The sequence below is a fragment of the Lissotriton vulgaris genome, chromosome 4_1 (assembly GCF_964263255.1).
Source record: "Lissotriton vulgaris chromosome 4_1, aLisVul1.2, whole genome shotgun sequence".
Lineage (NCBI taxonomy): Eukaryota > Metazoa > Chordata > Amphibia > Caudata > Salamandridae > Lissotriton > Lissotriton vulgaris.
The window spans coordinates 1,592,936,756-1,592,963,043 of NC_141691.1; the positions used below are offsets into that span (position 1 = coordinate 1,592,936,756).

Here is a 26,288-nt window from a genome sequence, read left to right on the forward strand (position 1 = left end):
TCTAAATGAATGTTAAAGTCCACTGTAAGAGTGAAATTTTTGGAGCCCAAGTGGAGCGGAGTAATATAGTTGGCTAAAGTAGTCGCCCACTGTGTAAAGTTTCCTGGAGGCCGATAAATCAGCATACCAGATAGGGTAAAATTTGGAGTCAAAGTTAGTTTGAAAGTGGCTTCCTCACAATCAGGAATATTCACAGGGTCAAAGCAACATTTCAGATGATTTTTAAAAATGATGGCAATACCAACTCCTATTCTTAGTAATCTATCTCTTCTGATAATAGCATAATTTGAGGGGAGTGCTGTTGCTATATTAGGGCCGGCACTATCGTGTAGCCACGTTTCCGTCAAAAAGAGGGCGTCTGGCTGCTCGTCAAATAAGAGGTTAAAAATGTCCAGTTTCTGTTTGGGCAAAGAACGACAGTTTAAGCTAAGAAACCGGAATTTGTCAGCAGTGAGGGCAGTGTGGTGAACATGCAGTGTCTGATTAGCATTGATAAGGGAATAGGGTTGGATATTCAGGAGTGCAAATTTGATATTGGGGCACATAGCACCGTCTGGGTGTTGGGTCTTCAGTGTAGTACAGCCTTTTTGTTTATAGGGCCGTTAAGGCAATATTTGGTTGGATGATAATACCTGGATGTTAGAGGTCGTTTGGGTAGGGTTTCTGGCCCCTGGCTCCGTCCAGGCCCGGACGGGCACAGACGAGCTAGTCTTTGGCTCGTCTTCGGCGTGACGACGGCGCGACCGCTGCGTGTGTGGCATGGGACAGGTTTAAGTAATGGACGGGCTCTAGGTCAGATGACCGTCCGAGCTCGAAAGCTTGATTGCATCGAAACCGGTCATGTTTGGTATCAAACATGTTGGAATCCTACCACAACACTGATTCCAGTATTGGATGCAGGATCCCAGGTACTGGGGGGGGGGGTGTTTCCCCTAGGCAGCCCCATTGTATTCCCGGTACCAGCCTTTCAGGGTCGAACAGCAAGCTAGTGTGGTTGCCGACCACAGACCCGATTCGAGCTCGAGCAGGAAAAGGTAGAACAATAGGTTTCCTGTCACAGGGAGTTGTGAGCACCTCCTAGACAGGACTTAGTGTATTAAGCTGGGGTGGGGTTTAGTGCCCTCCTTGCATACTCCAGTTGAAACCAGTTCAGGGAGCCATTGGATCCCCCTCTGGCGCGAAACTGGACAAAGAAAATGGGAGTATCTTCCCCTCTGTCCAGCCCCTCCTCTGGAAGGGACCCTTGAATTGTCCCAACCCTTTCCTTTGGGTACTTAAGGGCTTACAGGTGGATGGCTCTTCAGATTCGTTGTGGGACCAGATTCAGACCCGAAACCACTTCTACTTCTACCGTCTGGGCACTTTGAACTTAGTTGGACTTCGCTTTGGGAACTGAGGCAGCATCTGGGAGACTCCTGCTGCTCCTGGTCTCATCGTCCCGCCAGTCTTCTGCATCTTCCGTGTCTGTGCTTGATTCAGGTTCTTGTCCAGGTCTGTGGGCTTCAAAGTCACCCAAAGTAATCTCCCTTGGAGTGAAGGAGTCACTCCCCTGCATCTGTGAGCACCGCAACAAAGCTGACAGGTCTGCTAATCCTGATCTCCTCTGGAATTCGAAAGGCCCAGCAACACAGGTGGTGGTTTTGCAACTCCCTCAAGGCCTGTACGGTCTTCTCACCAAGTTTGAGGCAAGTATCCCTCATCAGACCCGCAAGAACTGCACCCCTGGGAACTGAGTCAATTTGCTGTTGCCAAGACTTGTTGGCTCTCTTCTCCAGAGATCTTTAGGCTCCAAGAAGCTCCAGACTCCAGCATCTTTTGCTACCAAGATATTCATCCTCACTGCATCCTCTGCACTGTGGGCCTGCATCCTTGGTGAGCTGCTCGAGGTCCTCTTGCCATTCCTATGCCTTTCGCCTGTGGGTCCTCTTGAAGGTCTTCTTTGGCTCTAGTGGGCTCACCTGCTTGTGCGGGGCCTGCTCTGACTCTCCTGCATTTGGTGAGGCCCTTGGACCTTGCTGGTCCCGACTCTGCACCTTCTTAATTTTCCACGTCTGTTGCTGCTGCCAAGGCTTGTTGGTGCTCCCAACAGACACCAACCCCCTGGTTCTCGACTTCCCACATGGGACAGCTCGTGAACGAAATGTTCACCGTCAACTCTCCTGCATCCTCCGTCATCAGTGATCATTGGTCTTCCGTGCCTCCTGGTCTCTCCCGAGTGACATAGACTATGTCCCATCTGCTTGCAGGAACTTCTCTTCAAGAATCCATCCTTGGATTAACAACGGACTCTTTCACCTTCTTCGCCAGCTGCATCTTCATTGAAGTCCACCATTGTGGTCCTCGGTGGTTTGCAAAGTCACATCACACCTACGCACCCGGATTCCCTGGTGTAGGTATTCCGGTTCCTGGGGTATCCATGGGTGGGGTGACTCTCAAACCTTCCATCTTCCACTGGGTTTCATTAGGGTTATCTGGGAAGGCTCCTTCTTCTCGAAAACAGTAACTGCGACTTTCCCATTTCCTTGCATTGAGTATGCTGCTGTGTTACCACTCTGCACTCAACCTCTGTGGGGTCCTGGGTACTTACCTTGGGTTGTACCATGGGTCCCAGGCTCTTCTAAGTAAGGTCTCGACTGCGGTCGCAGTTCGCATTCCACTTTATTATTATATGGTTTGGTCTCCCCCTGGAGGCCACTGTGTATTTGTGCTACTTACCTGTTCTCCTTTTGAAATATTGTGTGTATTGTGTTGATATCTCCGGGTAGGAGATATACCAATGGGTTATTGAGTGTGCATAATAAATAGAACTATTTTTATAATTACACTATGTGGTTCTTTTTCGTTTAACCCACACTACATGATTAGTTCTGGTAAAACAAGCTGCTTAACACTCCTTCAGAACTAAGCCTGAAGGCTGCTTTCACAGCTACCACTTAGAGAGCTCTCTATGGTTGTCTATGACCAAAATCACCACAAGGTTGTCTGGATTAGTGCAGGGTGCTTCACTTAAATAAGTGTGCACTATATACTAAGCCAGCCAGGGAACAAAAAACGATGGATTTAGGCCCAGATCTCTGTACTGGGGTGAATGTTTGACATTCATCAGCATTTTGTCCAACAATTGTTCTATTTGCATTTGTCATCCAGAGTGGGATAGGTATGCCCGGACGTGGGTTCTGTGTTCTCCATGCCACTAGAGTCAAGCTAAACTGGCTGATGAGGAGTGAAAACCCGAAACCGGTCCTAGGATGCTGGTTTCCGGTCTAGGGGGAACCTGGCCTGGCAGTTAGGGTTGGACTGCTCCCATGGGGAACAAGGTCAAGACTGATTTGCATATGGCTGGGTTTAAACTTGAAGAGCATGGGGAGCAAAAACCTATGAATTTAGGCCGAGATCTCTGCACTGGGGTGAATGTTTGACATTGATCAGCATGCTGTCCATCAACTGCTCTTTTTGCATTAGAGACCTTAAAATAGTCTGTATTTTTATATAATTTTAGACACTACAATGAAAAATATCACTTGAGTGTTATAATAAATTTGCACTTTTCTGACTTAACTGCTAACAAGCAGTGGCAAATTTAATGAGTTTAACACTTAGACACTCTACAAGAAAAGCTTGAGTAAGAATCAATGCGGTTTCTTTGAGTTAACTTATGCAACTAATTCAGGCAGGTGCCAGCAAGGCCCTCAGAAACAGTTACCACGGAGGAAGCAGCAGTTTTCAGTAAGTTCTAGGCACTTTTATCCTTTTCCTTTCGGTTCCTGTGGAAGTGGTCCTGATGTAAGAGATACAGGATACTGAAGACGCTCAAGGATGCTGTGAATGCAATGCGATGGGTCTACGGCTACCTCTTGGTCCATTTCGTTATTGAGGCAATCCTGGACTACAAGTCGCCCAGTATCGCGCTTACAGCCAAATTCTTTCCTTGGTGACTCTCTGCTGTCCAGCAGACTCAGGTGCAACTTTGAGCGTCGAGATCTCTAGTGCTGCCCGGCAACGACTGGAAGAGATGCAAATATCTGGGCTACCAATTTGTCCCAGCAGGATTTTTCAGCTTTTGCGGCCCTGTGCTGTGAACAGGATGTCAGCCAACTGACCCTCAGAATCTCTTGCTTTGGCTTGGCCCCGGAGAGGACTTCTCCACAAACAGGACACAGCAGGCTCAATCCCTCCCCTTTTGCTAGCTACCAGGTTTAGTAGGTGCAGTCCACATCAGTGCAGTCTTTCTTTGACAGTTGGACAAGTTACTTACCTTCTGTAACACCTTATCTGGTAGAGACATGATCTAGCCGCAGATTCCTTACCTTTGAACTTCCAGGCATCAGGCTGGATCCGGAAGATTTTTCTTCGCAGTACCCCTGCGCGCCGGTAGATTGAGTCACGTCACGTCGTCGGCATCGTGTTCGTCGTTGTGGTGACGTCCGGGTCATCGATATAACCGCCACTTCAGCGTGCTGACGTCAGTTCTTTTTACAGCTTTCCATACCAGAAGCGCGAAGCCATGAAGTGACTGACCATGGTGTGTTAAAAAATGAGGGGGAACATCCCTGACACTTAAAAACAATTCCGCAGTGCAGAGAGAATGGGTGGGTCAGTAAGGAATCTGCGCCTAGATCATGTCTCCACCATTTAAGGAGTTACCGGAGGTAAGTAACTTGTCCATCTGATATAGACATTGAGCCGCAAATTCCTTACCTTTGAACAGATACCCTAGCAATACCAGGTAGAACGCCAATGCTATTTTTGGGTCCAGAAGATGGAGATGCTCCTATTCCTTGGAAGGACGCAGGCTGCATAGAAGGTGGACAGGGTAACAGACTGTCCCAGATGGAAGGGTGTTACCACCTTAGGCAGAAAGGATGCCCTAATCCGGAGTACTCCTTTGTCCGGAAAGATCCTCAGGTAAGGAGGCCGTGAAGACAGTGCCTGCAGTTAACTAACCCTCTGGGCAGAGGTTATTGCCAACAAAAAAGCTGTCTTGATGGTGAGCAACTGTAGAAGACAGTTATGCAGCGGTTCAAACGGTGAGAACCAAATTAAGGTTCCATTGTGGCATGATGAAAGGTGAAGAAGGAAATAAATGGGTTAACTCCATCAAAAATCTCTGCACCAGAGGAGATTTGAATAGAGAGGGCTGATCGGGTAGCTGAAGAAAAGAATAAACAGCCGAAAAGTAGCCCTTCAATGTGCCCAGAGCAGAGCCCTGCTGGGCCAAAGAAAGTATGAACAGAAGGACTTCAGATTAGGGAGCAGATAAGGGGTTGATAGACTGGTCTGTACAATAGGTTATGTTAGCCAATTTGTAGAGAGCAGCGTATACCTGGAGGTGTCTTGGCGCTAGTTTCTGCAGAACAACAGTAAGTCAACTTGAGATTGGGAGCCTACTGATTGAAAAGCCATGTCTCTAAGTTTTTTCTGAATTGGAGAAGGGATGGGGCTGCCTTTAGGGGGAGCGGAAGAAGGATCCAATCTCTTGATGCTATCACGACAAAACTACTTCCTCCCCATTTTACTTTCTTGAATCGAACAAAATTGACTTTAAAAGCCCCTGAGGATCTTAAGTTTCTAGTGGGTGTATACCAGGTTAGTGTTTTTTTCCAAAACAAGGGTCCAGAGTCATAAAGTGCTCTGTAAGTAAGACAAAGTGCTTTAAACGTGATTCTGTGTTTGACCTTCAACCAGAGAAGGTCTTTCAGTGCCTGAGAGACTGATTGATGTCTAGGAAGTCCAAATATTGTGCAGTTTGGTCAAAATGTGGGCTTGTAAGCCATTCTAGAGACCGTTGCAGTAATCGATTTTTGATAAAAACAAGTGTGGAGATAACTGATTTCCTAACTGGAATGAGGAGGAAATTCATTATCTTCTTTAGAATTCTTAGCACGTTATAGGATGATGAGATTACTGCATTGACTTGTTCGGCTGAATTTAGGTGATCATATAAGATGACTTCCAAGCTCATTTCTTTGCTAAACTGGAATAAGGTGGGGACCCAATTCGACTGGCTAGCAAGAAGCTGACCAGAAGTTAAAATTATTCCCAAACAGTATCACCTCTGTTTTTCCCCGCATTAAGCTTGAGGCTGTGTTTATCCATCCAAATGTTGATATGTCCCATGCACTGCTGAATGCAATGACTCGTCTCATTTGAAGTGTTTTGAATCGAGCAAACAATTTGTGTGTCGTCTGCGTAGGAGGTCAAAGTAAAGCCAAAAGATTGAATCAATGGGGCGAATTCCGAGACATAAATATTAATAAAAAAGGGTAGGGCTCAGCGAGGATCCCTGAGGAACTCCACTTGGAAAACTAAACGTATTGGATATGTAGGCATCAATATTGATCATGTTCTGTAGGTTGGAGAGGAAAGAGGAAAGCAATTTTAGGGCTAGATTTTTAACGCCAATGTCTTCCAGACGGCGGATAAAGATAGAATGATCCACCATATGAAAGGCTGCGGATAAATCCAATAGAATCAAAGCTGCTGAGCCACCACCATCCAGGAAGAGCTTGAGTTCATCTGTGGCCTTGATCAGAGCTGTCTCAGTACTAGGCTCCGATCGAAATCCAAACTGAGTGGGATCCAAGCAGTTACTGTCTTTAATATATTGATTCAATTGAGAGGTCATGATCTTTTCTGCTAATTTAGCAGGAAATGGGAGTCTCGAGATAGGTCAACAATTAGCAGGGTCCTCGTCTAAATTGGATTTCTTGAGGAAAGGCAGAATGGATATTTACAACATTTGTTCCATCGTCAGGAATATACCAATTGTGTTGTAGCATGCCTGGCTGCCAAGATAACCCCCAGTCTTCGGGAGGGAGGTCAAAAGCAGTCAACTGTCGCTGCTCAATCTCCACACAAGGAGGCGGAGATTAAACAGGTTTGGCTGGAGAACCCTCCCCTGCTGCTGCGACAGAAGATCCTCCCTAACTAAGGGGCAGCCTGTTTGAAGGATACATGCTCATGTCTAGAAGCTTGGGATACCAAACTCTGTGCCCAGTCTAGAACCACAAGAATAACTTGTGCCCGGTGTGAGAACGTGCCCTCTTTCTGCATGGTTGCCCTACTTTTTGCTGAATTGCCGATGTACTTTGACTGAGCGTGCCCTGGGCTCCTGCTAATCAGGTACCCAGGGCCTATGTTCTTTCCCCAAAACTGCATTGAAGCCTAAACCCAATTGGCATCTCTGGTCACAGGTCAGCCATTGGTAAATGGCACCACAGGTACCCAGGGCACTGTGACCAGAGAAGGCCTCTAAGGGCTGCAGCACTTATTGGGCCACCCTTAGGGGTCCTTGTACCACTACACTCACACAGGCTGCATGTTTTGGTGCAGAACAAAGTAAAGAGTCGACATGGCACACATCTCTGTGTGTTATGCCTACAACCCACTGCCCTAGCATAGTTCAGTCACCCCTCTTGCTGGGTGCACTATACCAGTGGTGAGGGTACAGGTGCATGAGCCCTGTACCCCTACAGTGTCTAAGTCCATTCTTAAACATTGTAAGTGCAATGCTGCCATTAAGAGTATATGGTGCTGGGAGTTTGTCATTACAGCCTCCACAATACCATAATGGCTACAATGAAAACTGAGAAGTTTGGTATCAAACTGCTCAGCACATTAAACCCACACTGATGCCAGCGTGGGATTTAATGGAAAATGCACGCAGAGGGCATCTTAGAGATGCCCCCTGAAAACTAACCTACGGGCTGAGCTGGTTGCACCATCACTCATGTTTCTGGACCCCTGGGTCGAGAGCCTGCTGCTCTCAGGGGCCTGAAACAATGCACATCCTGGCACGAGGTGCCAAGCCTCTTCTCCCAGGATGGGCAGAGTTAACGAAAGGGAAGCTTCAAAGGCTTGCCGCCTTTGTGAGCTTCCCCAGGCCACTTGCTGCTCTCAGCAACTGGTCCCCACTGGTTCTGACCCCTGTAAAGCACAACTCCCAGTCCACGCCATCTTGAAGATGGGGTACTCAGCCAACCAGGGAAAGGCCCATGCCCCCATCCCACTGATGGGTGGCATAATAGGGGTGCACCCAACCCAGGGAATGGACCCATTGATCCCTGCCTTTTACCTTCCTGTAATACCCCTAAATCTAGTATTTAGGGGCACCCCCCGAACCTTGCTTCCTCAGACAAGAACCTGCAACAAGAAAAGAAGAAGAATGACCGAACAGCCGTGCTGAAACTAAACAGAGGAAGACACCCACTGACTTGGCCCCAGCCCTACCGGCCTGTCTCGCCCTCGAACTTGCTCCTGCGAAGTCCTGGTATGTCCTGCAGCCAGTAACCTCAAAAACCCTGGAGGACCTGCCTGCCTTCAAGCACAAAGACTGTCTCCCGTGAACACAAGATTTGTTCACCTGCAACCCCTGGCTCCAACTGGACACCGCAAATCCGCCCTACTCCGCACCCACTGTCCACGGCCCGTGCTCGAGTGGGCAAACACCACGAGGAGGTCACCCCAGCGATCCTGACCAGAGATCCGGCAACCCCTGACCTGCCTCCTGCCTCCAGCCTCCATCCGACGCCTGCAGCCTAAATCCAGCAGCCCCCCTAACCGCGACCAGAAGCTGGTAAGAAGATCCAACCCCAAAAGGCAACCCTGCACCCGACGCCCCACGGCCTTGTGTGCCCAATTCGATGGTGCCTAACCAACCCCTAACTTCCCAACTTACCTCTTGAAGTGGTGGTCGCACCCAGAAGACCTTTGTCTTCCTGCCTGCAGTGCTTTTGCAAACCGGAGGTTATTCATTGAAAACAACAGGGCGTCTGACGTCAAAACAGCACCCTGCACATGGCCGCCCTAGTGCAGCTAAAGGTGCACCTTTGGTGCCAATTTGTTTCCCCATTTGCCCTGCGCTTAAGTCCAGGAGCTTTGCTCCCACAACCCAGTGGCCTGCTTGCCAGCAGCCACCAACCGGAAGCTTCCTATCCCCCATTGGATAACCTTGGGCCTCAGCACTCTGCACCTGGCCGCCCTAGTGCCCCTGAGGCTGTAACAAGAGTGCATCCTTGACCCTGGGAACCCGTGAGTCTGCCCCCAGAAACTCAACTCCCACTACCAAATACTTACCTCAAAACCGATAACACAATTTTCCTCCATAGGATAACATTGACTGTTTTTCTGTGAAAAGTTTCTAAGTGTGGAGTTTGAGGAACTAAAGAATTCTTTAAAATTGCATAATCTAACAAACACAATTTTACTTACCTGTTTTCAGGAAATGTCCCAGAGTAGTATCTAGGTATACTACTTTGTATAACCCTAGTAATCTCAAAAGTGACTTACCTGCTATTTTACTAAACGGCCTATTCAAGTCTATGTACTGCATTTACCAAGTATTCTCTGCATTCATACTGTAAATCAAACAAAAGTGCATATAAAATCATCATTCAAACTGTATTTAGATTGAATTACTACTGTAAAGTACTTATTGCTTACCTGTGCCAGGCTTGCTTGGTTCTAGAAAATAAAATAACTAAAATATTTTTTTTATACATAAACAATTGGTCTGAAGTTCAGTCGTTGAGTGTGTGAATTCATTTGCTGACTGAGTGTGTACAACAAATGTTTAACACTGTCCTCTGATACTGCCTTGCTGCTTGACCACACTACCACAAATAGAGAGTAAGGTTCTATCTAACTTTACCTCTGCCTACCTTTGGGGTTCCACTAGACTCTGTGCACACTATACCTCACTTTGGTATAGTATACTTGAAGATGAAGGATCACAAGAAAACAACAGCCAGCCAGGGCAAAAATCTGGATCCCAAAGGATACAATGAGTCACATAGAAATAAAATATCCAAGAAAGAAGTGACTCAAACATATAGATTAAAAAAAAAGAACATAAATATATATCCACTACAACGTTTCAGCTTACACCTTCCTCACTTAGTACAAGATGCTTTGCTCAGTGGCTGCACAGCTGAATTTTCAAAAAGTATCATGAGTGAAGATTCCATTTGGAATGTGGAATCAATGCAGTCCTGAGAGCTCTTGAGATATGTAATATTCAAGTTGTATTGTCAGTAATGTTCAGTCCATCTGGATGCAGTGATTTTTAACGGTACATCCAGAAGTTTTCTCTGGAGTCCAGTAGTTCTTCCATTGAGAAATATTCCACTGGGAAAATCTTGAAATCAGATAGTAAATGATCCACAAGGTTAAAATGATTGGCTACAGGCCAGTCAATTTTCTTATTAATTATTGCTGATATGTGGTTCTTGAATCGTTTACGGAGGTCATTCACTGTTTGGCCTACATATTGTTTTTTATAGCTTTGCCATTGGCACTGAATCAAATAAATAATGCATGCTGAGCGACATGTAAGATGCTGCCTTATTGCATAGGTCCTTCTCATAACAGAACTAGTTACTGATGATGTTTGTAAAAGGTATTCACACGTGATGCACCTTTTAGAGTCTCACCAATGAACCCCTACATTTGTTACAGCTTGCTTGAGTTCAGCTCTCACAATATGAGATCGTAAATTTGGAGCTCGGTGGTAAGTTTTGACTGGCGGTTTTGGAAAAACCTTTTGAAATTTTCACAAGTGGACAGTAAGGGAAATGTGTTTTGCATTATATTTCTGTAGTTGGGAGCTGATGGATGATAGTCAAATACAAATGGAGTTCTATCACTTTTGTTTCTGTCGTTGGTATTCCAAATAAGTTCTTCTCTGGGTAACTACAAAGACTTGTCAATATGTTGCTGTATGATATGCAGAGGATAGCCTCGCCTTTTAAATAATATAGCAAGCTCCTGTAGATGGTCTTTACAGGTTTCCTAATTGCTGCAGATGCGTCTTATTCTGACTGCTTGGCTGTAGATGATGCTCAGTTTAGTGTGGTGTGGTTGACATGAAGTCCAGGTTAGATACAAATGAGCATCTGTAGGCTTGTGGTACAGATCTGTTGTAATTTTGTGTACATTAATCGTGAGTAGCACATCCGGAAAAGGGAGATGATGCTTCTGTTTACTATTGCTGCTGGTAAATTTGATGGTAGGATGGACATTATTGGTATATTGTTCCAATGTTCTACTTCCTGCATTCCATATTATAAATATGTCATCAATGAATCGTAGCCATACCAGTGGTTTGATGCTAGAAGTAGCAAGCATACAGTTCTCTAGTTTGCCCATGAAGATATTTGCATAGGATGGAGCCATCACTTTGGTATAGTATATACAGAGCCAGCTTCCTACACCCGGTCACTCCTGATCTTCATGAGCACTCTGGGCAGGAGCAGTATGGGCAGAAATGGGTATAGGAGGCCTGAGCTACACTTGCGGCGAACAGTCTCTCAGAGTGAGAGCCGCCTTGGAAACTCCAACGCGCAAAACAGCTGACATTGCATGTTCTCTTCGGAGGCAAACAGATCTAACCAAGGCTCTCCCTACCGCTGAAAGAGACCTTGTGTCACCTCTGGATGGAGAAGCCATTCGTGATCCGCAAGACACATTCTGCTAAGCTGCCCAGACGTTAAGAGAACAGGCTAGGTGTTGAACCACCAGGGAAATGCCCCGATGTTCCAGCTAACTCCAGAGATGTAGGGCCTCTTGACAAAGAGTCAACAACCCTACTCTGCCCTGTTTGTTAAGTACCACATGGCGGTAGTGTTGTCCGGAAACACTTGTACAAGCCTTTCCTTTATTGATGGCAAAAAGGCTTTCAGTGCCAGTTGGATCACCCAAAGCCCAACAGATTGATATGGTGCTTGGCTCCCGACGGAGATCAGAGTTCTCAGAGACCACCTCCCTCAGATGGCCACTTCATCCCAGAAGGGACACATCCATCACTACTGTTAGATATGGTTGGGGAAGGGAGGGGGGTCTGCCCTTGAACCAATCGTGGTCCTATAGCCACCACTTTAGGTCTGTCGCAGTGCCCTCTGAAATCCGAACCAGGTCTGTGAGATTTCCTCGATGCTGTGCACATTGGAACTTCAGGACCCACTGCAGAGCCCGCATGTGCCACAGTTCATGTGATCACTATCAGGATGCAGGAGGCCATGAGGACCAACAACCTCAGAGTCAATATCACCGGAATCCAGGATAGAGGCTGGGACATTTGTATCATAGCCTGAATATCCTGGACTGGCTGTTCCGGAGGATAGGCCAGAAACTGGACCATATCCAGAACCGCCCCAATGAAAAGAAGCGTCTGAGAGGGAGTCAGGTGTGACTTTGGCACATTGACTGTGAACCCCAGCTAATGTAGGAGGTTTGCTGTAGCGCGGAGGTGGGAGACAACTGCTTGGGGCAAGCCAGCCTTTAACAACCAGTCGTCGAGATAGGGGAAGACTGGAAAACCTGATGTCCGGAGATGAGCTGCGACCACCGCAATCACCTTTGTGAACACCCGAGGGGCGCTGGTGAGGCCAAAGGGGAGCACCGCAAACCGAAAGTGCTCATGACCCACCATGAACCGCAGGCAACGACAATGGGCTGGCAGGATGGAATATGAAAATAGGCATTCTGCAAGTCCATTGCTACCATCCAGTCCCCTAGGTCCAAGGCAGACAGGACCTGAGCAAGGGTGAGCATCTTGAATTTCTACTTTTTGAAAAATTAACTGAGGGCTCTGAGGTCTAGGATAGGACCGAGGCCTCTGTCCTTGTTTGGGACCAGAAAGTAACGGCAATAGCAACCACTGCCTACTTCGGGCCCGGGACGCTCTTTATAGCTCTCTATAGCTCTCTTGGCCAAGAGAGTTGTGACTTCCTCGCGGAGCAAAGCAAGGTGATCCTCCGCCAGCCGACCGTACACTGGAGGCATAGATGGAGGAGCAGTCTCGAAGGGGAGGGAGTTGCCCCTTCGGACTATTTGCAACACCCACCTGTCTGATGTAATGTTTTGCCAGGGGTTGAGATGATGGAGTATTTTGCCACCGACTGGCCGAGAGTGATCCTGAGTGATCAGACTTGGAAAGTTTTGCCGTGAGGGGGCTCATCTCCACACTTGGATCCATGGGGACCCTGGCATCCCACACGTGAAGCTGGAGCGCCGCTTCGCGGACCCCACCCCACTCCCGGCCACGATATGCTGTCCGGTTGATCGCAGGGTTGGTAATTTGGACTCTATTGCAGCCACGAATCACGCTTGGCATGAGCTAGTCCGCTCCCGAGATAGCGAGCTGTTGTACTCTCCCCTTATGCGAGTGGAATGGGCGGTGTGGTTGGCCCCGCTGACAGAGAAGGGAGTCCTGAAGGCGTTACGGGACTTGGGCATAGAAAAGGTGGGGGATTTCTTTTTGAATGGCACGGTGAAAACATCGCAACAGGTCCTCCAATCCCACTCTGGGACGACGCTGCTACACAGCTTTCAATATCACCGGGTCCGTAGGGCGTTGCAGGTGTTGCTGGGCCCGGAAATGGCAGAGCCGCAGGAAGTACTGGAGCTCACATATGTTATTAAGAACCCATCGTCCAGTAAGTTGGTAACAAACCTTAAGAAACTGGGGGACCGGCACCGGCAGTACCCGCTCTCCAAGGCTAGATTGGCCTGGCAGTCTGATCTCCAGTTGACGATCTCGGATGAGATGTGGCAATACTGCTGTACGAATACTAGAAAGATCTCACTTAATAGTAGACATCGTTTGATACATTTTAAGTATTTACAGCGTGTCTACCACATACCGGAAAGATTGCACAGGTACGGGTTGCGGGAGTCGGCGGAGTGTGAGCGATGCCACTATCCCACGGCTGATTTCTTGCACATGTCCTGGACCTGCCCTAGTATTCATAAGTTTTGGCGGGAGGTATTCTCGGAAGTTAGTACGATGTTGGGGACGGAGGTTCTGCCGTGCCCGGCCCTAGCACTGCTAGGTTTTTCCAAACCGTTGCCAGTGGCGGTGCGACGCTTGGCCGATATTGCTCTGCTGACGGCCAAGCGCCTGGTTGCGGTTGTGCTGGATGAGGGGGCCCGTTCCCACTAAAAATCGCTGGGAGACGGATTTGCTGTATTGCTGTACACAATCTGAGGTGTATAATGAACTGCTTCCCCCAAAGAGTCGCCCTAAGAATTTCTGGGGGTTATATAGGGAATATCAGTGCGCCAAGGGGGGCGGTGAGTCGGACCCTGAAGGGGAGGAGCTGGATGAGCTGCAGGAGGGTGGGGTGGAGGCGGCAGAGGTTGACATGTTACATGGTTGACTGTCCTCTTCCCGGTGGTGGTTGTCTGGTTCCTTGCTACTGCTGGTTGAGAAGTTGGGCGCGTGAATCCCCGGGATGGTGGTACAGGGAGGGTGGTCATCGTGGTCCCTTTCGAAAACCGCATCACACCATTGGGCCCTCGGGTCCTTAGCCATAGGTGCAATGTTCATCTGTAGAATCAGTGGTTACTGCAGGTGGGTGGGTGGACACGGGTACGGGTAGGCTGACTTGGTTGAGGGGTGGGGGTTTTTTTCTTTTTTTTTTTTAGTTGTGGGCTTATTGAAATCTTCTTCCTCCCTCTTTCAGGGTGTTTTGTTTCTGTGATTCTGAGACTTTGTTTGGCACAAACGAGCTAACTGTATTATTTTTGCACATCAATCTATGGCCGTGGGTGTCGATACCAGCATCAACTGTTTTATTCTTAATATTTGTCAGAAGCTATTCCTGCAGAACGGTTTTTCTTTCCTATGGGTACGCCGCCAGGCCTCCGGGATGCTGGCACTACGGCTGTGTATGAGACTACTACCCATTGTCCTAGGTGCTATCAATTGTTGCCGCCGGCCTCCGGGTTGTAGGCGATGAGTGCTGTGTGCTTACATCGAAGGTGCAATAAAGTATAAATTTAATAAAAAAAAAAAAGAAAGTTTTGCCGTGGAGGAGGGGATCGTGGCTTGGCTCGACTTCTGGTTTCCCAGCCCACGAGGCCGGGGTGAACCGCGTCCATGGCACCACAGATATTGCTGAACTTGCAGGCCTTCTGGCTGGAATAGGGTTGGCGGGGCTGAAAGCCCCTTTTATAGCCACGAAAGGAGCGAAAAGCAGATGCAGCCCTGGGGGTGGTGGTGATGAGGCCCAAAGACTTGGCCGTGGCCCGCGAGTCTTTAAAGCGCTCAAGGGCAGCATCCGTCTTGTCTCCGAAGAGACATGAGCTATGAAAGGGCATGTACAAGAGGTTAGCCTGGACATCCCCCAAAAAACCAGACGTTCTCAAACAGGCGTGGTGACAAACGGCCTACGTCTTGGAAATCGCTCTATCTAGCAAGTACGTCATTTCCAAGCCACATCTGATGGCGAACTTAGCTGCGTCCCTCCTGTCTGAGATAGCTTGGGAGAGTAGAGCTCAGTCCTCCTCTGAGACTCTGGGCAGCACCTGTGCTACCGTATCCCATATGGAATGGAAGTAAAGGCCCAAAAAGCATGCAGTGTTCACTGAGCGCAATGCTAGACAGGCGGGAGAAAAATAATTCTTGCTGAGGTTCTCCAGTCTCTTGGGTTCCCTGTAGGGGGTGTGGAAGGGAATGCACCACGAGAAGTGAAATTTTGGACCACCAAGATTTGAGGGGTGGGGTAGGTGGTAAGGAAAGGTGGGTCGCCTGGTGCAGGGCGATGGCGGCGGGCGATCGTCCTATTCACAGAAGCCCCTGTGCTGGTTTTGGACCAGGTCCCCAGAAGGACATCTGTTAAGGCAGTAGGGGTTCTGAGCTCGAGACCCCAGACAGCAGGACCTCTGTCAAGACATTAGTATTGACCACCTTATTGACCACCACTGTAGGAGGTGGCAGGTCGATGATCTTGACAGCTCTACGCACCACGATGGCAAAAGACGCTCCCTCCTCCATAGCCAGGGTAGGAGGGGATAGCATGCCAGAGTCTGGGGAGGAATCCAAGCCACTGTTGTCACCCAGTTCCTAGTACCAGTCCACATCTTGCTGGTGCAGTATTTCTAAGGGATTCTGCTCCCCCTCCCAATCCTCTTCCTTCATCCCTAACGCTTCAGAATAGGGCAGGGTGAACGGCATGGAGCCGTACGGCTCGTCTGCACCAGTCTCGGCGTCAGAGGATACCTGACCAGCTCCGTGTCCTCGGGAATGAGGATCGGGGAAGGCTGTAACACGGCATCAGGGAAGGTCATTATGGAGGTGCGACCAGCATCAGTCTGGACCCGGGACAGGTCCACTCAGAGACCGTGGCGCCGGGGCCTTGAGCCGCCGGCAAGGGAACGATGGAGGCCCCTCCATCCTCAGCCTGTGGGGCCGAAGGCGCGCCGGCAGGGTTAGGCCGCCCAAATGTGGTGCATTTGGCATCATAATATTCCTTCAGCTGGGCTGGGGTCGCTCCCGGCCCCGGAAAGGGAAGGAAACATGGAGCCAACCCCGACACCCACTTCACGGAGCGGGGCCTCAAACGTCGAGGTTCCTCCGCTGCGAGAAAGGCGGGCAAAGTCAAAGCACACTTCGTCTTCTTGTGGTGCCTCTTACCTGACTTTGACGACTTTGACAAAGAGGAATTCGATTCAGCAGAGCAGAGCTCAGAACTTCCTGTCAACTGAGACCTGGACTGGGATCGAAACTGACTAAGCGACCTCCACAGTGCAGGGTACCAGGCCACGAGAAGCTTTGGGGAACGCTCCCTAAAAGCCTCTGGCGTTATGGTCCCGCCGTTGGAGCACGATTTTGGGTCGTGGTCGTGCTCCAAGCCTCAAAGACAAACTAAATGGGGGTCTGTGACCGACATGGCATGGTGAAAGGCGCCGCACGGCTTGAACCCCGAAGTCTTCTTGCTCAACATGATTCCTAACACACCAACGAAGTTGACAAAGTCGAAAAAAGTCTGTCAAAAAATGACAGGGGGACTGATCAGAGCTGAAATTACGTCAGCGCACCAGAGTGGCGGTTATATTGACGACGCGCACGTCATGACGACATGATGCCGCTGACGTCACGCGGAGTCCACCAACGCCATCTACCCGCGAGTAGGGGCACTGCTAAGAAAAATCTTCCGGATCCAGCCTAGCGCCTTGAAGTTCAAAGGTAAAGAATCTGCGGCTAGATGTCTCTATTAGATCCTTGATGCAGAAGGGCTGTCCTTCTTCAGTCCTCTTCTCCAGACCATCGAGTTTGGAGTACTGGGTGCCAGAGGGTGTCCTTTTTATTCTCAGAAAATGCCTTCAGGGTCGGATGCAGCTGGTGGCTATTGGGCATCCAGGTTCCCTCCCTCCTGATGACCACTTTCTGTAAAGTGTGGCATCTGACTATCCCAGAATGCACCATTCTGCCCACTTCCAACAAGACAGAACACCTCTTTTGGCACCCAGCTTCCTAGCCCAACTCAGAGGTGTGGCTACCAAGGGGGCTAAACGCCCTTGGAAAAACTGTTTGGCAACTAATTTCCCCTCTTCTTCCCAAGTGCCAGCTTGTCTACTTAAACAATAGGGCACCAAATCTCCCAAGTGTTCCCCATTTGTTCTTCAAAGGTGGCTTCAGCAGAAGTTCGCCTTTTGGGTCAACACCAAAGTGGGTATCTGCTAGGGAGAAGTAAAACACAAAAAAAGATGGATGTAACCGAGATCTGAGTGTCCGAGTGTGAATGTCCGATTTGTTTAGCATTCCATCCATCATCTGTTCTTTTTGCATTTGTCAACCTAGGTGGGAAGAGTATGCCCAGACGTGGGTCCCGTGCTTGCTATGCACAAGATTCAGGCTAGCCTGGATGATATGTAGTGATACCCCACAACTGGTACAAGGATGATTGTTTCTCGTCCAGGGAGCACCTAGCCTGGCAGTTTGGGCTGGCCGGCTCCCATGGGGAGTAGGGTCAAGACTGATTTGCATATTTCTGGGACTAAACTGGAATGGCGTGGCGAGCAAAGAAAGCAATGAATTTAACTCAGATCTGTGATTGAGGATGACTATTTGATTTGTTCAGCATTCCGTCCATCATCTGTTATTTTTGCAGGGAGAGGCAACAAGCTGCTATTGTCCTCATTCCTGGGAGGCGTTTGACTTCTCGCCAGGAAGGCAGAAAGCTGTCTCAAGGACAGACCCCGTGTGCAACTGTGGACAGGCACAGGGGGAGGGATTTAGGGCAACAAAGTGTCAACTTTGTAAAAGTTGCACACTGCAACAACTTACATTAATTTTGACTTGAACATCAAGCTGGGCTTAATGTATCAAGTTGTTTTCTACCTTACAGTAACAACTTTAGTAGTCTGAGTCAGAAGTTAGTAGGGCTGCTGTGGCAACCTGCCATTTTACACTTGCTAATGGGGCTACTAGCCTCTTCCACAGTAAAAACGACAATTGCAGGTTTTTACTACTGGAGCAAGCGAAACGCATTTCACTTCCACTCTCAATAATAACAATTCTCCATGCCTTGCCTACCTTCTGTATATGCTCTCTGCGTCTGCAAACAACTATATCACTAGATCAGGAATGTTCGGTTGATAATCACGACCATGATAAATATTCAGAGATAAAGGATTTTGCTTTAAATCTAACTAAAATCATATATTTGCTTCAGTCACTACACTGTCTCGGGTATGTTCACAGCTGAGGGTAACAATATTTAAACTTAGCAAGTACAAAAAAAGCAGTGAAACCTTAATGCTTTAAACAGGCTTTACTGACGAGGAATCATAATTAGTGTAGGTTGTACTAGGTTTACAAATGAATTATTCTTTTTGTATAGAATATTTTTTAAACACAAAATGATGTAGCAGAATGCAGTCTCTGAGCTGATTTTTGTAAATGTAAATGTTTTTGAGCTTATATAGCGCACAGCTACCCGCAGTGGGTTTCCCGGCGCTTGCTTAGGGAACCCGTCCTGGTATTCCCCTGTGAGATAACCCCGGCAGGGTATCCACAAGGTGAAAGCCAGGCATCCCGCCGCGAGGGGCCGCTGTGGAGATTAAGCAAGCTATTGCCCAGAGTCGCAGAGTGTGAACCCGTGAGTCGAGAAGGCACCGGAGCGAGAATTATCGAGACCGTGGAATTTTTAGCCCAAGACCCGCCGAGGCGGGGAATTGAACCCTGGTCCAGGGCCGATCTCAGCTTCCGGGTCTGCCGCCTCTAACCCCTGAGCCACACTTCTCCACTATTTTACAAAGTCATACACACACGTTAGACTTAGATATGCAAAAAGTTTGGTTTACATGCTTGTATTCATACATTTACATACACAAGACTATTTACTCACGCATGATATCACACCAGTATGGAATAATATTTTGCACCAGTGGTATTCCAAGGTGTCAAAGTACTAGAACATATGTAGGTATCCACAAACATTTGCAAGCCACAATACCTAGATGCATTCAGACATTTCCTCCCTCCGAGGGTAACCAGTATGTGGGATAGACATGGGGATGGAGAAAAATTTGTTTTAAATGCAAATACCCATAAAAATGTACCTCGGTGTGGGAAGAACTTAAAATTCACAAAGTACCACCAACTGCGCCTAGGAAACCATCACTGTACTCCTGAAATCCTCTATGAAGCTCAAAAAGAGGTAAATTGCTCTCAATGGTGGAGTAAACCTACTAGAGTAAATTTCCAACTATTTTGAGAACTGACCTCTATATTGGTGTTTTTCATTAAGTTGCGTTTATGCCTAAAAGAGTGCTTTGAAGATATGTTTGCTATATTGGTATCCTCAAATGGTGTCTGAGGTTCCATTTAAAGTAAGCTATATTTCTGATGTGAAATAATAAATATTTATCATATACTTGCTATGGATGGCTGTCACTGTATGTCGACAAAATGTAAACCCACAGGCAAAGCCAGCTAGCAAACATTTTAGAACCAACAGGGCGCTGGCAATCAGAAGACTTAAATAATCATGCTCTAAGTCAATATAAATGCTCCTATAGATAAAGGTGATGAAACAAGTACAAAATTCAACCCAACCAAAGTAACAAAGACCATGCAACTCACCCGCCTTCCACAAAGCAGTTCTTTGCTCATTGTTCGAGTTAAAAGCTTTTGCAAACCTATGCGATTCCAACAAGCAATCCAGAAGTTTGAACAGCTGTTGCGATGTTAGAAAGCAGTACATTCCTTGGTCTTGAGTGTCCACATGGAAATCAAAGTCTGCAGCATCTCTCTTGAAAGGAACCAAAATATTTCAAATGGAAAAACAGAAAATTGCTAAAAATACTAACAATCAATGTTTTGACAAATTAGTCATTATATGTTTTTGCGATATCCGTCATGGATGTCTCTTATAAAGGAAAAGTTTAGTTCCACTTCCAGAATAGTCAGCAATAATAATGAGTACCTACTGTTAATGATAACAAAATGCATTTTAAAAATACCCTAAAAGATGAACAGTTACAAAGCACTCCCACTGATCAACCAGTTAAAATAAAAATACATTCTCAAAGAACTGTCTTTATTTGACAGCATAGGGAATTAACAATAGTCTCCAGTAACACGATGGGAAAAATATAGAACACTAACTATAAATAACTAATATGCCTCAAGAATGTCTGTATGAGATTAATGGTGAGATTGCAAACTGTTCTCCTAAGCCAAACACCTTCATTTGTCTACCATTACAATAAAAGTAAGGGAAGGCTAGAGATGACTTCCTCATTGTGCTGTCTGTGTACAGTTTCTAACATTTAACTGTTCGTACCTGTGCTGCTGCCAGATTCTCTGCATCCTCTTTTTTACTGGTTGCTGGGAAGAATACAATGTTGTCAATGGTCTGGATAAGCTCCAGCTGTACAACACATTTAATCAACAGAGCAGCAAATAATTTCTGTTCCGGAAGTTCTGCAAAAATGAACAAAATCACTGTAATCATACAACAAACATTTAGAAAAAGGCGTCCGTAATATTACAATAGTACAAATATTTTCAAGGCTAGAGAAAGCGTGAGCCAATTGGACAAGTTACTTAACTTCGGTTACGCTGTTTCTGGTAGAGACTATCTAACCACAGATTCCTCACCTTTTGAATACTTCCCCCGGCATCAGACTGAGTCAGAAACATTTTCAGCAGTACCCCTGTGCTTGGCGCAGACAGCTCTGCGACATTGTTGTTCAGTCCCAGATGTCACATCCGCGAACCAATATAGGTGCCATCCATGCACTGCCATCAGTTGCTTTCTTGACACCACATCGCCTGCAAACGCGGAGCCAAACAGATTGGTCGTGACCAAAGTGCAGATTCTTAATTTGGGATCTTTTTGTCTGAAGAGACCAGTTATCGGAACATTGAGATGGGATGGTCAGTTAGGAATTTGCATATAGATAAAATATCTACTAAAAAGAGTGTATGTAAGTAACTTGTTCTTCTGACAGAGACTTCTAACCATAGATTCCTCACCTACTAAATAGATGCGAAAGTCATACCTCCCAGGTGGTCGGTCCTTGAACTGGCTCAAACCAACAAAGTCCTGAAGGGCCAAGCATACAAAGTGCCCTTTTTGGCGTACCTGGCTATCCAGACAACAGTGTCTCATGAACATATGGAGTAAATCCCATTTTGCGGTCAGACACATGTTTAGAACAGATACCGCACAGGCCATTGCCGTGGTAGCAGCCTTGGCTCTGACAGAATGAGCCTGCAAGCCTTTAGAGGGGCTGCTTTTTGGCCAGAGCATAGCAGATCTTAATGCAGAGTAAGTTCCAGCGTGAGATGTCCTTTTTGCTTAATCTTGCCTTGCTTCACTCTAGTAAACCCAATAAAGAGCTGATCGTCCACCTGGAGGTCTTAAGTATGATCGGATCGGTATAGAAGCTGAGAGTTCTTTCGGGATCCAACCGACGTAGCCTTTCCTTCTCCTTGAGGACTGAGGAAGAGCAAAGAACGCTGGGAGGGTGATTTTTTAACCAACATGAAATGGCGTCACCATCTTCGGCAGGAAGGAAGCTCAAGTCCTGTGGACCTAACTGTTTAGGTAGAACATGGTATAAGGGGGTTTAAGTGAAATGGCCTGTAGCTTGCTGACCCGTCGCCTTGATGTTATAGCGACAAGACCATCTTGAGGGCGAAGGGGCCTGAGAGAACAACTGAGAGGGGCTCAAAAGGCGTATACATGAAGAATGTGAGGACCAAAAATAAGTCCCAATGGGGCATAACAAAAAAAAGAGAAGAAGGAAACATATGTTGCAAATCTTTGAGGAACCGCATACCAACTGGAGTAATGATAGCTAGCCTGGTAGCGTAAAAAAGCAGAAAGATCCGACAAGTACCATTTAACAGTGCCCAAACCAAGGCTTTGCTGGGCTGAGGACAACACAAACAACAAAACTTTAGACAGCTTGGCATGGAGTGGGCCAATCTGTTTATAAGTGCACCTGGCCAAAAAACTATCATACAGTAGGCACATACAGATTTGGTTGAGGGGCGCTGCCAAGATGACATCAACCACTTCGGAAGGAATGTTGAAAGCGCTCAACTGTCGCCGGTCAATTTCCAAGCATGGAGGTGGAGTTTGTGCAGGCCCGGAGTAGGACCCTTCCTTGCTCCTGTGACAGGCGACCCTCACGAAGAGGCAGCCTGATCAGAGGACAGATGCTGATGCCCAGGAGCTCGGGATACCATACTCTCCGTGCCTACCACCCAGATGACTTAGGCCAGGTCGGTTCCGACCTTCTTCAAAGCAAGGGGTAGGAGAGGTATTGGCAGAAAGGTATACAGTACTTCCTAGTTCCACCTGACATGTTAGCAAGAGACACCTAGGAAATACCAACACACTTTCTCAGCAGAGACGAAAAAATTGAGCCAAGTTTTCCCCACTCACGGAAAAGACCCTGCACCACTTTCATACGCAACTGCTATTTGTGATCCGCAAGGTGTAGATGTCTTAGCTTTACTCCGGTCTTACCAGTAAATCAAATATGCCAATCATGGATAACCAATCATAATCACAATTTACACAGGGAGCACTTGCACTTTTGCACTGATCAGCAGAGGTAAAGTGCTGAGAGAACAAAAATAGCAAAAAACAAGTCAAACTTACAGTAAAAAAATACAGGAGGTAGAGGCAAAAAAATAGAGGAAACCACGCCCAGGATGCCAGGTCTAACATTCTCATATTCTGGTGGAGCACTATGTCCCCTTATCCTTCTCACTGTGTAAGATTGGAAAACAGGAATATGACAGCAGGCATGTAAGCTGTCACTAAGTATGGCCTGCCTAAATGTAATGATTGACCTGATGCCTGAATCGATACACACATGCTCCTTTAGACGCTCTCCACCCCAACATATTTTTTTTAACCTTTTTCTAGAAATAACAATAAACAAATACAGGGAAGTGGAATTGTAATTATAGTTCATGACATTCAAAAATTGTTGTGATCAGCAATACATACAAGTACACAGCGAATGCATTTTTCGACATACATATTTTGGTATGGTCACAACAGCTTATTCGTGGTTCTACATAGACAACGTGTCTTGAGGTCTGTGAATTGTGATAGAGCTCTGACCACCAGTGATTATGACCAATAACCAGTTTAATTTTCATGTGATAATCCCCATGGTTCCACCTCCAGCACTCCCAATGTCAACAAAACAGTGTCAATTAGCGGCTGTCTATCTGTTTTCCTTCACTTGCCCCTTGGGCTGGGTGACAGCGATAGAAAAGTAGCATATATGTCTACACTGTCAGTACAAAACACTAGGACATGTATCCAATCTTTAACTGTAGGGAGTGGGCCACAGCTGCAGCTACTTTGCGTTTGGCCAGTAGGAATAGAATTGCCGGATAGTGCCTAATGTATGGAGGGGCATTCCATTATGCACCATAGTACAGCCAGCAGTGGGGAAGTGTTAAAAGAAACATTTGTCATATCAGAGACCATGACAAAGACTTTTGCCAATAATTTCCTACATTATAACACGTTCTATGTCATCCTTTAGCCTAGGCCTTATGACTTTAGTTTCAGTTAGGTATACTAAATTCTGTGAAGATATCTGTAGTGCAGCGGTCAGTGTTTGCTACTAAGGGAGACCTACTTGGTTTGTCAACAGCAGTACGCCAATTGTGCATACATTAACAGAGCATCTAGTCCTTGTCTCAGTATCTCCTCATGCCCATCTTAAAGTTACCTCATGAGTTGGCCACTGAACTGGAAAATTCACCATATATCCATTTGGGTATATCAGAATTCATAATTTGTGTATGCTTTAGCTTCCATAGAAAAGTCTGAGTAATAGGATTGTACAGTGTGTCGTAGTCAAAAATATAGGAATGCATGTTGCAGGCATATATCACTCAGTTCTTTGAATTGTGTAAGTGTTAAGAAGCACTGTTGACACAGAGGTTCCATTTTGTCGTCAGACTAAACTTTGCCATTTGCTGTTTGGCTTTTTGTTTTGACGTGATGGCCAATCTGGGGTTGTTGCAGACTGGCAGTTTTGGTGCATTGAGTTATTTGGAGTCTGTGATCATCGAGTGATGCTACACCCAAACAGCGAACACTAGAGTGTTCAACAGTGCAGAGGGTCTTGCTAAGACGGTGGCCAGCATAGTGTTAAGAGGACATGGTGGAACAAGCTCATCCTCAGTTGTTATATGGGCCACAATGGGAATCTGCTTATATCAATATGCAAAGCGTGTCTATCTTACCCAGAAATATAACTCCATTTAAAAAAATCAAGCTCCCCTTTTTTGTAAGGCAATATCATCATCTACCAGAATAGCTGAGGTCGCTTCCCTAGCGATACCAATTTGGTCAAAAGAGTTTGGGAGAACAATTATTTTTATGAGAACCACCATCCCTGCTAGCAACAGTGGCGACATTATCCAACGTTCAATTGCTGCCTGCATTTTTAGCACTACCAGATTGTAATTGTCTTGCAAGACTGTCAATATCTTGGTGTATTCTCATGTATGTGGTCTAATTCTCTTTCTATTGTAGGAGGTATTTTGACTCCGGCCTTGCAGTTTGGTGTCAAGCAGAGCATTAATCAGAATGTCCTCAGCAAATAGGGAGAGGATTACAATGTCTACCTCCGCCGCAGAGTTCTCAGTCTAAATGGTGCTCTCAGAAGACACCAGCAATGTGCTTACGTGCTAGAGCAAACAACAGACAACAGAGTGCATCCTTGTATGGTACATCTAGTAACTTCAGAGGTTAATTGGTGTCTGTGTATTCTTATGTGGGCATGGCAAACCATGTACAGTAATGAGATCCACTGCTTTCTCTCATCTTCAAATTACAAAGTATTCTAAGAATGAAGGGTAATTCGTGCAAATCTAATGTCTTCTCTGCATCCAGAAAAACCACCACAGAAGGCAGTCCAAGGTCAATCTGGATAGGATGGCTACTTTGGGAACCTCGTGTTAAGAAATCCTGCACTGGTGGAAAAGCCTTTTATTACCTCGCCCCCTCCTACAGAAATCAACTTCCCAGCCACATTTGGAAGTGTCCAGATGATTTACTATCCCGTAAACTCCTAGAAACTGCGCTTTCTGAAATCTCTTCTCCTTTCTAAACTGTTGCACTTCTGTAGCACGGAGATACCCCTCCGGGGTGATTTGGGCGCTTTATAAGCTATAATAATAATAATGGCGAATATGGTCTGTAGGTTTTGTGTTGCTGAGCGCCTAGGGATAAACTCTTCTTTGCCTGTTACTTACGACAGGAGCGTCATAGCTATGACTTTAGCTAATTTCTCTGTATTAATAATGGTAAGTGTGACTTGTCTATACAACAGGCATAAATGAGATTGTTTGTAGGACTTCGGAAAGGTAGTTCTAATTGCTTCATGCAAGAATGGAGTACCAAATCTCACGCACACCCTCTTTAAACATGCTCAGTAGATGTGGAGTTTCAACATCATTGTACTCATTATAAAATTATGCGTGAAGTCTCATCTGGATGCAAATGATTTTATGGCATCCTTAATTTAATCTAAAGTTTGATTGTTAAGATCCTGTAGTTCCATGTTCTTTGTGCTCTCCCGGTTACCTCTGATTGATCCACAAGCTCTCTTCCCGTCCTTCCTATTCTTTCTTACCAATGTTGGTTCTTATTACTAAAAGCTCTGGAAATTATAAGACATACACATTATTAAGCAGCAGTAGCAGTGTAAGGAGCAAAACTACATGCGGAACGGAGCAGCAGAAGTGATAGAATGGGGCAACAGAACTCAAATACATACTTCAGCAGTCTCTATTTGCATAACCGTGCAGCACCTGGCTAAAGAGTTCTCTACTCTGCTCTGGTAAGTAGGACAATACACTATCATAAACAATTATGGGGTTTGATATATTATTGGTGTGTTGTATGTCATGGGCACACAGCTTAGCAACCAGCGTCTGTAAAGTTCGGCGGGCAATCTTTTCCATTTAGCCGCTAATTATACAAAGCTGCAGTCATCAAGTAAGCAGGGAC

General features: G+C 46.5%; 1 protein-coding gene across 1 annotated transcript in view; it reads right to left on the reverse strand.

The window, feature by feature from the left end:
- Positions 1 to 26,288, reverse strand: part of ARFGEF1 (ARF guanine nucleotide exchange factor 1) — a 1,029,389-nt gene that overhangs the window by 116,514 nt on the left and 886,587 nt on the right. Inside the window, exons 21-22 of the mRNA XM_086918014.1 lie at positions 20,571 to 20,756; positions 19,868 to 20,036 (exon numbers count right to left, since the gene is read on the reverse strand). Of these exons, the coding sequence (XP_086774140.1) occupies positions 19,868 to 20,036; positions 20,571 to 20,756 (355 nt within the window). The remainder of the gene's footprint in view (positions 1 to 19,867; positions 20,037 to 20,570; positions 20,757 to 26,288) is intronic.